This window comes from Lynx rufus, unplaced genomic scaffold (assembly GCF_022079265.1).
Source record: "Lynx rufus isolate CCGP_SWC_20201006 ecotype Redwood Valley unplaced genomic scaffold, mLynRuf1.p SCAF_15, whole genome shotgun sequence".
In the NCBI taxonomy this organism is placed as follows: domain Eukaryota; kingdom Metazoa; phylum Chordata; class Mammalia; order Carnivora; family Felidae; genus Lynx; species Lynx rufus.
In genome coordinates, this window is record NW_025814829.1 from 60,299,279 (window position 1) to 60,314,244 (window position 14,966).

General features: G+C 43.4%; 1 protein-coding gene across 5 annotated transcripts in view; it reads right to left on the reverse strand.

Annotated features, from left to right (window-relative positions):
• AHCTF1 (AT-hook containing transcription factor 1) overlaps nt 1-14,966 on the reverse strand; it is a 79,845-nt gene that overhangs the window by 25,967 nt on the left and 38,912 nt on the right. For all 5 annotated transcript variants that reach the window (XM_047077122.1, XM_047077123.1, XM_047077119.1 and 2 more), the window contains 11 exons: nt 13,970-14,060; nt 12,614-12,703; nt 10,020-10,160; nt 9,290-9,394; nt 8,313-8,406; nt 6,839-6,962; nt 6,642-6,698; nt 5,664-5,810; nt 4,935-5,122; nt 827-971; nt 619-750 (listed from right to left, as the gene is read on the reverse strand). In XM_047077122.1, coding sequence (XP_046933078.1) covers nt 619-750; nt 827-971; nt 4,935-5,122; nt 5,664-5,810; nt 6,642-6,698; nt 6,839-6,962; nt 8,313-8,406; nt 9,290-9,394; nt 10,020-10,160; nt 12,614-12,703; nt 13,970-14,060 — 1,314 coding nt within the window. The remainder of the gene's footprint in view (nt 1-618; nt 751-826; nt 972-4,934; nt 5,123-5,663; nt 5,811-6,641; nt 6,699-6,838; nt 6,963-8,312; nt 8,407-9,289; nt 9,395-10,019; nt 10,161-12,613; nt 12,704-13,969; nt 14,061-14,966) is intronic.

Sequence of the window (14,966 nt, forward strand, 5' to 3'; positions counted from 1 at the left end):
GACCTTGACATTTTACAGGTAAGGAACCAAGGCTCAGAGAATGTGTTTCAAGCACAGAGCACAAAGAAGAATCAATCGGACCCCTAAGGCCCATGCTCTTTGCACGGTGTTAACTCCTACTGCCCCTCCACCCCTGCCTCCTATTCTCCGAGTGGGGTGGTTAGTCTCGCAAGAAGTGTGGGTAGTTAGCCAAAGAGAAATGACGTACTTATGAGAGAATCAGGTAAGTACTAATTCCCTGCTCCCAATCTGCTACAGAAGTAACAAGAGGAATTCTCCAAGCTCAAGGTTATATAAAAACCCCAGTGGTTACCAAAGTATAAACTCTGTTGTTTTTTTAACATTTCTTCATTTTTGAGAGACAGAGAGGGACAGAGTGTGAGCGGGGGAGGAGCAGACAGAGTGCGAGACACAGAATCCGAAGCAGGCTCCAGGCTGTCAGCACAGAGTCCCACGCGGGGCTCGAACTCACGAACCGCGAGACCGTGACCTGAGCCCAAGTCAGACGCTTCACTGACTGAGCCACGCAGGTGCCCCCAAAGTACAAACTCTTATACAACAAAGTCACCAGTTTTCCTTCTTCTCTTGTCCCCCATAATGAAACAAGTTGAACCATACCGTGAGATTGGCCTTCAGAGTTTGGTTCAGCCTCAGGGCAGAGGCGTAATTGGCACGCTGCAGGTAGTGAACTAGAAGGAACTCCTGATTTCGAACACTGGTGCTGGACTGCAAAAATCTCACCAAGCACTCCTAGGAAGAACCAAACACAGTCGTGAGCCGCCAGCATATCCGGAACTTCTGCCGAGTTGCTGCTGGGGGTCATCACCTGCTCTGTGTCGGTGAAAGGCAGCTGCAGCAAATCCTCCATCAGGCCCGCGTCCTGGCAGACCTCGTACGCGTGCCTGAGGAGCTCCTCCACGTTGAGGCCGGCGGAGTGCTGCCGCAGAAAAGTCCAGGCCTCCACCACGTACCTGAAACCGGCGTTCAGCACGATTCCGTGTTAGAAAAGCTGTTTGAGGTATTCAAAATAAGCGCTCCACCCACAAAACCTCATCACGCTCTGTGTATATAATTTACAAGTACTTTAAGCTTTTATGAAATACTCATCATCGTGGGACCTGGGTGGCCGAGTCGGTAAAGAGTCAGATTCTTGGTTTCGGCTCCAGTCATGATCTCCCTGTTCGTGAGCTTGAGCCCTGCAATGGGCACTGCACTGACAGCAGAGAGCCTGCTTGGGATTCTCTCCCCCCTCTCTGCCTCTCCCCTGCTCACTCTCCTGGTCTCTCATAAAAAAAAAAAAAAGAAGGGAATGCAAGCTGGTGCAGCCACTCTGGAAAACAGTATGGAGGTTCCTCAAAAAACTAAAAATAGAACTACCCTGCGACCCAGCAATTGCACTACTAGGCATTTCTCCACGGGATACAGGTGTGCTGTTTCGAAGGGACACGTGCACCCCTATGTGTATATAGCAGCACTATCGACAATAGCCAAAGGATGGAAAGAGCCCAAATGTCCATCGATGGATGAGGATAAAGAAGAGGTGGGATATATATACAATGGAGTTTTACTCGGCAATCAAAATGAGTGAAATCTTGCCATTTGCAACTACGTGGATGGAACTGGAGGGTATTATGCTAAGTGAAAGCAGTCAGAGAAAAACAAAAATCGTAAGACTTCACTCATATGAGGACTTTAAGAGACGAAACAGATGAAGGTAAGGGAAGGGAAACAAAAAAAAATAAAAACAGGAAGGGGGACAAAACAGAAGAGACTCATAAATATGGAGAACAAACTGGGTTACGGGAGGGGTAGTGGGAGGGGGGATGGGCTAAATGGGTAAGGGGCACTAAGGAATCTACTCCTGAAATCACTGCTGCACAATATGCTAACTAATTTGGATGTAAATTTAAAAAAATAAAAAATGAAACAAGTTAATAAAAAAAAAAACTTATCATTACATAATGAAGTTTGCTAATATCAACGAGAAAGCTTCACGTGATGCTGTTCTGGACCATTACTTACGTGTAAAATAGAAAAGCTAAGTAAGTACACAGGAGTCAGAAGACATAAGCTAATGTGGTCTGGACAGAAGAAGAGTAGTGTGGTGTGGCAGAAAAAAGCCGGCTCCCGTGGAACAGACACCCAGCATGAGAGCAGTGGGACCATGGAACAGTGTTTATGGGCCGGTGATGGGCTTGCTTCACTCAGTAAAAAAATATTGTGACTGATCGATAAAGCAAGATCTGATTAGAGAACACGGGTTCAACTAGGCAGTTTTGGACATCATGTGGGGGCCATGAGGCTGTCCTTCCACGGGCAGTAAGACCATTGGATAAGCAGTGTTTCCCATGATATACTGTTAAGTTAAAAAAAAAAAAAAAAGCAAGCTTACAACAGTATGAACATTAATTATTTAAAAAAAACTAACCAATGAACAAAGCCTATAAACATTTACAGACTTATTTCGTACTTCCTAAGATAACAAAACGTCTTGAAAGATCCACACTAAATCTGACAATAATTAATCTAGCACTTGGAATTTTTGGAGGGGCTGGCGGCTTTCAGGACTGGCGTGGGGGGAGGTGGGCAGAATAAAAACATGGCAAGGACACAGGAATATGACTATCAAGCAAATAATTTTCTTAAAACTTCATCCAACTAAAGGACACAGGGTAAGGTGACGCGGGGTAAAGCGGCCTAACCCTCACGGAGGGCAATGTGCCACATCTCCCAAAATTGTAACTGCAAATGTCCTTTCACCAAGCAATCCCACTTGCAGGATTTTACACCTTACAAGCTGCATCTGTGCTTGTGCAAAACGTGCAGTTACTCGTAGCAATGTTTAAAATGGCAAAACACGTAAATGTTCACTAAGGGGAGGAAATTAAATAAATACTGGTCCATCACACCGAATTACTATGCAACAAAAATAAGGAAGCTCTTTTTGTACTATTCTGAAATAAGTTCCAAATGACCTAGGTGATAAAAGTATGTTGCAGAAAGACGTATAGTAGGCCACTTGTATTTTTAAAGGGGGTGGGGGGTGTTCAATGGGTCCATGCTGCCCAACAGAAGCCTGGAGCGGCCCCCTTCACTGCTACAGTGACGGGACTGCTACAAGGTTCCGGGGGAAGGGAAAGCTCCTGAAACAGCCTGTCACAGTGAAGGCCAAACTCTTCAGTAAAATTGCGGAGGAGAGTGAGGGCACGTGGGGAGCCTGTATCCCCGCAGCTCGAAGCCATGTGGAGGGAGGGTCATGAGAATATGGGGCTTTTTGTTTTTCAACAGTAAGATACTTACATGCTTTGACAAGGTTCAAAAGGATACACAGTGGACTCCCAGCCTCCTAAGCTGCTTCTTGGTGCCCAATCATCACTAACAATTTCTCCTGTATCCTTCCTAAGAAGTTCTGGACACACACAAGCAAACACGTATCTGTTTCTTCCCACCCCTACTTAAGCCCTCCCCCCACCTTTTGAAAAGCACTTGTCAGCATATAATGAACCCATTTATTAAATAAACATTTATCACCGTTAGCTTTTTAAAATTTTTTTCTTTTTTAAAAAAATTTTTTTAAAGTTTACTTTTGAGAGAGAGAGCACAAGCAGGGAAGGGGCAGAGAGAGAGAGTGAGACACAGATTCCGAAGCAGGCTCCAGGCTCTGAGCTGTCAGCACGGAGCCCATTGTGGGGTTTGAACCCACAAAATCGTGGGATCACGACCTGAGCCAAAGCCTGACGCTTAACCGACTGAGCCCCCAGGCAACCCTTTCTTTTTGTTCTAACGTTCACTCCACATTTATTTAGCCAGCCAAATGCTTCTGGCTAACCCAAGTTATTTCATTTCAACAAGTACTTCCTAATTCATTACTTTTGAGGACACTGGCAGTTTCTACCTGTCTAACCAACCCACGATGACGCTACAGAACTTGTCGTCTATCTGAGATGCAGAGATTCAACCCTCTCCTCTCAGAGATGCATTGTTTAACCCAAGAGAGCAAAGAAAACATTAACTTCCAGAGTGCTGGCACTGAAGTAGTGTTTGGTTCATTACGGACAATTTGTGGTGAGTACAGTGACCATTTTCTAAAAATATAAAAGCGGCCAATCGATAGAACTGGAAAATAAAAAAAAAGAGTTGTGTAAAACAGTTACAACCAAGTAAGAAACATTAGCTCCCAGCAACTTCCCCAACTAATTTGGTTAACAAGGAAACCCAAAAATGAGATCGTTGTATTTCCAATCATGCCATTTAACTTGTTACAAATGTGACAGATCAAATAACTGCAGCAATATATACATATATTGCTGTAACATAAACGGCAAATACCACACTGATTAGAGAACGTTAAAATAAGGCAAAGGGAAGAGGCAATGCAAAGATATCACGTGCTCAAATCTGGTTCAAGTATGTAAGATTACCCAACCTGATTTTACAACTCAGGATGACTTCATCCTTCCTCTCTATTTTTGGCCCCTCTGCAGCTACTCAAACCCCAACCGTCCATGGGGCCAACTGCCAATACAGCCAATTAGCAACAGATATAATTTTTTTAATCAAGTATTTTCTCAAGTGTGAGAGAGCGCATGCATGTGAGTGGGGGAGGGGCAGAGAGTGAGGGAGAGAGAGAAAATCCCCAGCAGGCTCCGCACTGACAGTGGCGAGCTCGACACGGAGCACCGTGAGATCACGACCTGAGTGAGCCACCCAGGCGCCCCAGCAACAGATGCAACTTTAAACCTCAGCTTCGTTTCCCGTTACTCCTTATTCATCCTTTCCTATGACAAAAGGTTTTTACACATTTCTTCCTAACCCCAAGAGATGAAGAACCCTAAGAATGAGTATGATGTGATGCTACCAAAGCAAGATTATATACCGCTGATTTACTGACGTATAATCCAGAGTCTGACTGCAGTTTCAAAATGTGGACTCACCTGTTAGAAAGCAGAACAGTGAGGTGAAGGATGACGTCATCGCCACTGGACACCGTCGGCTTCATGGTCTGAATGTACCTGAGGGCTTGTCTGTGCTCACCCTGGCTCATGAAGGCTTGAATAATCTTTGAATGCTGCCACGACACAGGTTTTGCAGTACTTGGGTGAAACAGGAGATCCAAGCCGCTCTGCAAAGAGGACATGAGAGTCGGTAAACACAAACGTGACGCGCTGCATTTAGACAAGGTAGCCGACCTTTACAAAGACAGGCAACGCTACAGCCACAAAAAGCAGTTTAAATGCAACCTGTAAAGGTCTACTTGAACACGTGGTGTGTTTTAGGTAAAAGCTTCATTCTTTTGAGGCCTCATTTAAGCTATTATAAAAAACTTTCACCACCACCGTCACACATCAATGCCGAAGTCTGCCTCCTACAGCAACACACCTAATGTATCTCCGACGGAACAGGCGCCGTATTTGCGCTACTAGCAATCGCTTATTATTTTTCTTTCTTTGGATAGTACGGAACCTGGGGTTCAAAACTGTTTTATCTTTGTATCCTCACTGGATAAATAGTGCTTGGTAAAGGCACTGATTGAACGGAGTCCTTAAATTACCTCTAAAAGCAGACTGTATCGTATCTGTAACATCACATTTAATCCAGCTATGTATTTCTTTCTAAAATCCTAATAGTTTACGAACGTTGACATTCTAAGTGAACAGACTTACCCCATAGTCATTATGATCTATCAGCCAAAACCCTTGGATAAGTTTGACCTGGCCCCAAGAAATGGCAAAGGCGGTCGGAAACGATTCGATGCAAGCATCTGTTTTGTTGGGGAAGGAATACATGATATCGAGTAACAAATAAATGGTCTTTAAAAAAGAGGATTAAGGGCAATAAACAAGAAGAAAACTCCCACACGTCTAACTGTGTTAGGCAGCAACAGCAAAGAGGCTCGAAGGGGCTGCGTCTGGCATTCGGAAAGCCCGGACGGATAACCAACCGTGGTAGTTTTATGAAACGTGGGCCTAGCCAGTCCTACAACCGACCTCACTCGTTCTCAACAGCAAGTACCACCACGAAGGAGGTGAACTAAGCACACTTGCTTAAGGAAGCCAGTGGCTTACGGGCAAACTGAAGAAGCAGAGCCACAGACAAAATTCCAGTTAGGCGACAAAATTCCAGTTAGGCAGCAAAACCCAGCAGCTTAAGCAAGCGCATCATCTCTGTTATAAGTCACGAATGGAACTACACGTTTTTAGATAAAGAAACTGACGTTAGCACAAAAATATTACTGCAAAGACCACCGGGCTCCAAGCCAGCCAATACCTAAGGTAATATTAAGCTAACTTCTCATGTATTCGTACTGAACACAGAAGTTGACCTCACTAAGAAAGAGCATCTGGCCGGCCATATTTTGGAGCCGTTGTTCTAACTCTGGGAACGTCTGGGACACATGGTCCAGTCGAGGAGAGCTGTGGACGCTATCCCTAGAAAATTGAACACCAAACACAGTTCTGCATGGTTTCAGGCCCGCGACGGACCCTCTGAACCCAACCAACAGACCCCGGGTTAGGAAACCTTCCTTTAGAGAAGTTTCAGATGTGAACTGGAGACTGGTTTTAGATGTGCGAGGTTCCCACCACTCTCAAATCTGAGGATTCGGGTAACGCATGAATTACTTGACAGCGCTTAAAGGATACGACAGCGTGTTTGCTCGCTTCGGTAACGTCGTCTAGGAGGTATATGTCCAGCAGTGCCTACAAAAGGATAAAACATCCGGTGTGCTTTATGTATTCGTTCACTCAGGCTCCTTGGTTTCCCGAGCCTGTGCCAGGTGTGAAATATAGGGCTAAGTACGACCACCCTCCCCCCCACAACTCTGTTGTCGGGCACTTACGTGTAGACTAGTGGGGGGGTATTTTCCTGTGCCTCCTTCATCCCGTTTCCACAGCTTCTCCACGCCATCTCCTAACTGAGAAACCATTCCGTCAATCATCAAGTAATCAGGATTCCACTTCCCTCTGCAAGAAGGGCAACATTCACGATTATTTAGTATTAACTTATTTAGTATTATCTAAATAATTTAGTTTTATCTAAATAATTACTTAGTATTATCAGAACAATAAGCATCACGATCCCAACAATCCAGAGAGTCGACAACAGGGCCCCGTTTAGCACCAGGTGAGCTCTAGTCATCAAGAACCAGCTAGACCCCGAAGACGCCTCTGGCTAGGGCACCAGCAAGCCAGTGTGTGAAGGTCAGGTCCCGAGGAGAACCGGGTCCCGCCGGCCAGGTGCCTGAAGCGATTCTGGGTTTTACAGCCCGAGAGAGCACGGCAGCCCATTGGTGAAAACGGGCTGCAGTTCAGGGTCCAAGAGCCAGGCCCTCAGTTTCATCACCCGGGGGTTCTGGCCCCAGCGATCTCTTCACCACTGCCTCGCTGTGTGCCTACGAGGCGAGAGGCAGACACAGTGCCTGCCTCCTCCTCGAAGAACACTGCTCCTGGGGGCGGGCAGCTGCTCAGTCTGCAGCCATACTGACTGCGTAACTTTGTGACAAACAGGACCAGAAAGCTTAGCAAACCCGCTCAGGGACACACACTCTTAGCAATAACAGATCCAGAATTTTCAGATATGCCTAGTAAGTCTCCCAAGTCCACGCTCGTCTCCAAGATTAGTTCTTAAGCACCGGACTCCACACTTGCCACGCACCAAAGGCACTGATCTCTGGGCGACCGTGACCATGCGCCTGTGCCTGCGTGAGCCAGCGTGGTCAGTGCTGCGGGCTGTGCTACCACGGAGCCGCTCTGGCCCAAGGGAGAAGGCGCTCTAAGTCCAGAGGCAGAACCGAGGCTCACTCACTGCTCTTGCTTCTAGTACTTCTACTTCTTTATTTCAAAGGAACCAATGAGGCAAACAGTCACGTGTTTTCAAAAGAAATAAAGGAAATAAGAAAAACAGAAAAAAGTGGGTGAAGTGTCGAACCACAGCTGTTAGTGGAAATAACGTAACATGCCTAACTGGTGGTATGTTTTATGTTTTGAGGACTCGGAGCTTCTAGTCTTTTCCTGAATACGAATTCTCAGGAAAAATATACGCTTACACTACAGAATCTCCTCTGATAAACCAATTGTGGGAACTACTTTAGATTAGGAAATACTGAGTTATAGAGTAAAGGTGGTAACCCTTAGGTCAAGGCAGACAAGCAAACGTTACAACTAAAATAGTAAGGCTGGCAACAAATCCTGTCACCATACTTAAGAATTCCACGATTTCAGCTCTTGTAGCGCGACGAATTCTGTTCTGAGGTAGGGAGACTTCTTACGAAAGTGATTCTTAAAATGTTCTGGAAGGTTCCGGATATACTGTACCTGGACAGACGCTCACACTTCTGTCGACGGCTGGTGTAGTAGTTCTGGATGACAGGGTAGTTGTAGCATAAGCGGGGCAGGTGCACGGCATCATCTAAATATTGGTTGGGGGGGGGGGGGGAAGGCCGGTAAGACTTCCAAAACTTCCCAACAATACTTAAGGTTACACACATTAACGTTTTACTAAAATCATATGATGCTGTTTAATCTGCAGGTTTCCTCAATTTAAGTAATAAATTTACTTAAATGAAGTAAATAAATTAGCAGATACACAAATGAGAAAACAGAGTCTCTCATGACAGTCTGTAAAAACAAGGGTGCTGGCTTAAAACTCTGGAAAAGCCATTCCAGAAAATGATTCTACTCCCTTAATCACAAATGATCATCTGAAAGCCAGCAACGGCGACTATTTAAGTAAAAATCAAAGAGCATAAAGAAAGAGTAAGATCAAAGCAATTACGCACAGGACAGAAGCACTTCTAAACAGAATCTAACGTGTGCCCCGGACGTGCAAGAAGTTAGAGGCTTTGGAAGTGCTCTAGACAAACATGGCAAAAGTCAAATCCTCAAATTCTTGGTACTGGCATAAATTATTAGCTAAAAGGAGACATTGAACAGATGGCAAATAATACTGGCTAATAACTATATTAAAAGAACTCTTAAGGAGAAAAAGATCAGCAAATTAGAATAGAAAACCCACGGGTGAATGGATCTAAACAGAGCTGGTGATATCGCTGGACCCTTTTTCGGAAGCCAAGTTTCGTGTCATTCAGCCCAATAAATAGTGTGTGGACGCATGGGAACGGCACGGGGCGAGGCTCTCCAGACACAAAGTGAGGAAGAACGTTCGGAGGTGAGAACAGGAGAAAACGTAAGTGAGGTGGTGGGAGAAAGGAAATCTGAAACCCCAGAACAAGCAAGTTATAAGGATTTAAGACAGCGTCCACGCCCATCCACGGGTTACGTAAATCTTTTACCTAAGCCCTCTGGTAGCAGCCCGGAGCGGCAGAACCAAAGCACCACTTGTGTGTACCGGCAGATGAGCCGGGTGACCAGGCACTTCCTGTGGAGGTCCAGAAGGCCTGCGGGGAGGTCGAACACCAGATGTGCAACTTGCAATTTGTCAATCACAAACGAAAAATCAAGACACTCGACGGTTCTCAAAAACTAATGATTCGGAGACTTTTAACGGTATATGTGTATTTCTGAACACACTTCGCTTGAACAAGTAATCTCCAAAATGCTAAAATAAGTAACTTACTAAGCAGACATTTTAGGGAAATGCCTCCACCTTAGCTATGCTTCCATCTACCTAGTTTCAGAAGCCAAATTTAGACATTAATACAAACTAGTACAGTAATATTAACATAGGCTGCTCAAACCAGGCCTTTAAATGAAACTACGTGTTTTGTTTAAATGGCAAACAGAGACAAAAAATTTACAATGACCTCTGTGAATAAAAACGAATAAGAATTCGAAACTCTACCGTCAGTATGTACTCTGCCTCAACAATCAGAAAGTTTAACCCAAATTTCCCAAGCTTATTTAAGCAGGAGCTCACGGCACATCGAATAACATTCTGTAGTTTTCGTTACAAAACAAGAGCCTCTGCACAATGATGTATCTAAGACACGGAGGTTTATTCTTTCTCGAAGCCAAGAAGTAAAATTGAAATAAAAATTCATTTACAAAAGATAAAGCGCACACCTCTCTCGGTGATGTCTTGGGCCTCTCTCGTGAAACAGTTTAAGACCGAATTAAGGTTGCTAAGAAGCAAACGGCACTGCTGGAGGGACTGTATGGTTTGCGAATCGATGAAGCGACACGAGCCATCAAATAATGGTGTACCTTCCAAGGATAAAATACAAGATGCGTTTTGACACAATAAGTATGAATTAAAATCGCAAATGCAAGGTTTCTCAAACTCGTATCGGCCACAGACTTAGTCTATACATTGTGAGATTCGCCAAACACAAGGTTGAAACGGCACACGACCTCAAGAACCCCAGAAGAGACAAATCCAAATTACTATTTTTTTAAGAGGCAGGACAGGGTAATAAGCAATATGTGAAGAGGGGAAGGTGATCTAGAGTCAACTTCAGATTCACTGGAAATTAGTTCATTAAACACTTCTCCTTCAAGTAAGTCCTTTACAGCAGATCTTTTACGTACAGCGTTGTTTTGTGACTAGTATTTTGTAAGAGCACTCCTTCCACCTCCACTCTTCGGAAGCGAGACAGCGAACTGGAGCCTCAGATGAAGACTTATGACGACAAATTGCACGCTTGTTACAATTCGTTGTAGATTTGGCTGTCTTTTCATTTCAAACTCAAGATGGAGTTTATAAATTCATTTTTTGGGGAAAAAATGGGTATTTTAGTTGCGACTGGTCACATCTTTTAGATAAAATTTAATCTCGTTAATATTTCATGGGTGACTAACCACGCAACAAGTATCTTAAGCAGAAACCCTTCCTCAAATGATACGCTCTACTTCCGATGTTTAAAATATTATGCTTTGTATTTTAATTACATTAGGTTTAAAAAACAACAACAACCCATTAAACCAATAACGGAAGTTGAAGGCAGCAATAATGGCTGAGTTACCAAGTTCAAGCCTGAAGCACCACATTATACTCTAAATATAATGAAGGCATATAATCTGTGAACTGATTTGAAATTTTTTTACATGAATTACATAACCATAATGAGTTCTAAAAATATTTTCCTTTCAAAAAAGTACATTTTTACCCTGACTCTGAATTATCCAGTGTTTGTCCCTCACTTCAACTATACTAAGTGATTGCCAAAATATTTAAAATTATTTCATGTTTGTTATTTCATTAAGTATGCCCTAAAAATACTATAGAACCTCACGTCTTCCTAAAAAACTTAAAAATCTTCTACGAAGAGTAATTTACTTAAGAAGTCCATTTGTTCATTCATCACTAACACGATGATACAAATAACAAAGACATATACATCTAAAACTTAAATTTTACTTTCATATACAGGGCAATCACATTATTCCATTATTTTTGCACTAATTACGTATAGCGTTTTTTGTGTTGTTTTTTTTTTTAATTTTTTTTTTTTAAACGTTTATTTATTTTGGGAGAGAGAGAGACAGAGCATGAACGGGGGAGGGGCAGAGAGAGAGGGAGACACAGAATCAGAAACAGGCTCCAGGCTCTGAGCCATCAGCCCAGAGCCTGACGTGGGGCTCGAACTCACGGACCGCGAGCTCGTGACCTGGCTGAAGTCGGACGCTTAACCGACTGCGCCACCCAGGCGCCCCATATAGCGTTTGATATTCACAGGACACCTCACAACTCAATGTACAGTGAATACGCAAAACTGTTAAGAGAAAGGACTTTGAATGACTGATAAAAACATCTGCTCGTAGAAGACAGAGTTCTTTGCCCTCCTATTCAGCCTTTTTATAGTCATAAATATATTTACATGGAAAATGAAAAAACAGAGGAGCTCCTGAAGTTACCTGGCATATTCTAACTCCATCATCAGCATGTTTTATAAATTAATCTCTTAAGATCAAAAATAAGATATAATCCTGAAACTTGGTACTGTACACATACTAACATGCTGCCAGTTTGACAATCTGTTGCAAAATCTTGCTCAAAAAAGAATTTTGTCAGGGTACCTGGCTGGTGCAGTGGTGGTGGAGCGTGTGACCCTCTCTCTTTTTCTTTTTTAACGTTTATTCATTTTTTGACAGAGACAGAGCATGAGTGGGGGAGGGGCAGAGAGAGAGAGAGAGAGAGAGAGAAGGAGACACAGAATCCCAAGCAGACTCCAGGCTCCGAGCTGACGGCACAGAGCCCAACATGGTTGGGGCAAGCGTGTGACTCTTGATCTGGAGGTTGTGAGATTGAGCCCCACGTTGGGTGTGGAAATTAAAAATAAGAGCTTTTTAAATTTTCAAAACAGTTTTGTTTTAGGGAGAGAGAGCGCAAGTGGGGGAGGGGGCAGAGGAGACAGAGAGAGAATCCTAAGCAGGCTCCATGGTCAGTGTGGAGCCTGCCACGGGGCTCGAACCCACAACCCTGGGATCGTGACCTGAGCCGAAATCAAGAGTTGGAAGCTCAACTGACTGAGCCACCCAGGCGCCCCCCCCACAAAAAAATCTTTAAAAATCAAACAAAAACAGTAATTGTCACCCCAATTTAAAAAGAAATACTTTTCTTCAGACAGTTCTTTAAAAAGTTCACAACTTCAAACTGATGAAAAGTTGTCAGGTACTTAACACACAAACCAAGGTTAATTTTTTAATGTAATACTTACATAGTCTGTCAAACTCCTCTTTTGTGAAAATCACTTTATTCCATGTCCATTCGAGCACAAAGCGCAGATTAGCAGCAGAATTTGGTTGTTCTTATTTGCAAATATCAACGGAAAAAATAAAGAATTATTAATTACAAACAAAGAATTAGTAACTTCAGCGGGAAAAGAGAGCAGCCACCCTGACCAAGCGAGCAAGGTTAAGTTCAACAGTAACAGAGACAAAGTGGCGCCACACCCTCATGAAACGGCAAAGAGCGCGTCAATTTACGGAGTGCTGCTGCGAAACACGTGAGCCTGAATCTAATCCTGGGGAAAGATGAACAAATATACATTGGGAGGCTGTCTACGAAATAACAGGCTTATATTTTTTAAAGAAGTCAAAGTCTTTTCTTCAAAGATAAAGGCCTAGGAATTAATTATACAAGATAAAGAGAAATCAAAAAGACACAAAACCTAAACACAGAGTATATTCTGGATTCCCTACCCCTAAAAATGCTACAAAGGACGTGACTGACATGACTGACAAGATCCCAGTAAGGTCTGGAGATCAGATAATCGCACGTATCAAGGTGTTCCTGATTTTTAGAAGTACAAAGTGGTTTGGTAATCAAAGTTCTTGTTTCTGGAAATAATACTGAAATGTTACTCACAAGTAAAGAAACATGATGTCCTCAACTTACTCTCAAATGATTCAGAACAAAAATAATGTATATGTGGAGTATATGCTTGTAAAAAGGGGGATACACGCAACTGGGAAGAAATTTCCAGAGAATTTTGCTGAGTGAAAGAGTCAATCCCAAAGATTATGTACTATATAATTACATTTATGAACTTTTTTTAAAATGTTTATTTTTGAGAGAGAGAGTACGCGAGTGGGGAGACAGAAGAGGGAGACAAATAATCCGAAGCAGGCTCCAGGCTCCGAGCTGTCCGCACAGAGCCCGATGCGGGGCTCGAACTCACAAACCGTGAGATCATAACCTGAGCCAAAGTCAGACAATTCACCGACTGAGCCACCCAGGCGCCCCATGAACATTTTTGAAATGACAAAATTATGGAAGTAGAGAAGAGATTGGTGGCTGCCAGGGGTTAGGGGTGGGGATCGGGGGAGGCAGGCGAGGCTATGAAAAGGGCAACGTGGGGGTCCTGACTGAGGTGCTGTACCAGAGGTCTCCCAGACCCTGCCGGGGCAAGGTGGTGCTGAAAGGGTACACGGGACCTCTACATAATGTCTTAAAGCTACAATGTCAATGTGCAATTATCTCAAAATAAAGCTTCACCCCTCCCCAAACTGAATAATTTAAAAATTTTAAAATACAAAAGTAATTTTCTATTTGTTAAAAACTGAAATCTTACCTTCTGCTATCCACTTTTTGATACATCCAGTCAAAAGTCCCAGCGAACTCGTATGGATTGCTGCTGACAGTATAGCTTCTAACTGTTCTTCCTAAACCACACACGTTAAAAGAAGAAAAAGAAGTAAGAAATGAAGATAAAGGACCACTGACCGCAGACTCAGAGATAGCAAGTTCAATAATACAAACGGATAAAGGCTTAAAAACTCCTAACTCACTAGGTGGCTCTAAACAAAAAGCCAGACAAGAACACACAGCTGGTGACGTGAACTAACTACCATCCTCACACGCCGGTGGCGGGGATGTAACACGGTAAAAGCCACTTGGGGAAACAGTCGTAAATACGGAGTCACCTCGCGACCCGGCAATTGCACACCCAAGAGAAATGAAGACGCACGCCCACACCAAAAGTGTACACGACACGTTACTCGTCATAGTCCCACACTGAAAACAAGCCAAATGCCCACCGACTAAAGAACGGATGGACAAAACGTGGCACAATCCTGTACAGACATCAAACAGGACGAAGTACTGGTGTCTGCTACCACACAGTGAACCTGAAATTCATACAAATGTGAAGTTTCTAGAATAAGTAAGTCTGCAAAGACAGAAAGCGGATCAATGGTTATCAAAGGCTGGGGGACGGAGGGCAAGGAAACAGTATGGGGGTTTTTGTGGAGGCGAGAAAAATGTTCTAAAACCGAATGTGGGGCCGGGCGCACAATTCCAGGAATTTATTCAAAACCACTAAATTAGCCACTTTAAACAGGTGACGTAAAGTATAGGAGTTATGTCTTAATAAATGTGTTACTTAAAATATCGTAAGTCACGTTTAATATCAAAGAACTCGAATTTCATTCATCCATTCTTTTAACAACGATTGAATGAATAAACAGATGAGTTACACAGGAATACAGGGGGCTACGATATGATAAAGGTTCCCCCAAATGAAGAAAAGCACAATTCTAAAAGGAGACTCACTAAAGCATTTACGTTAC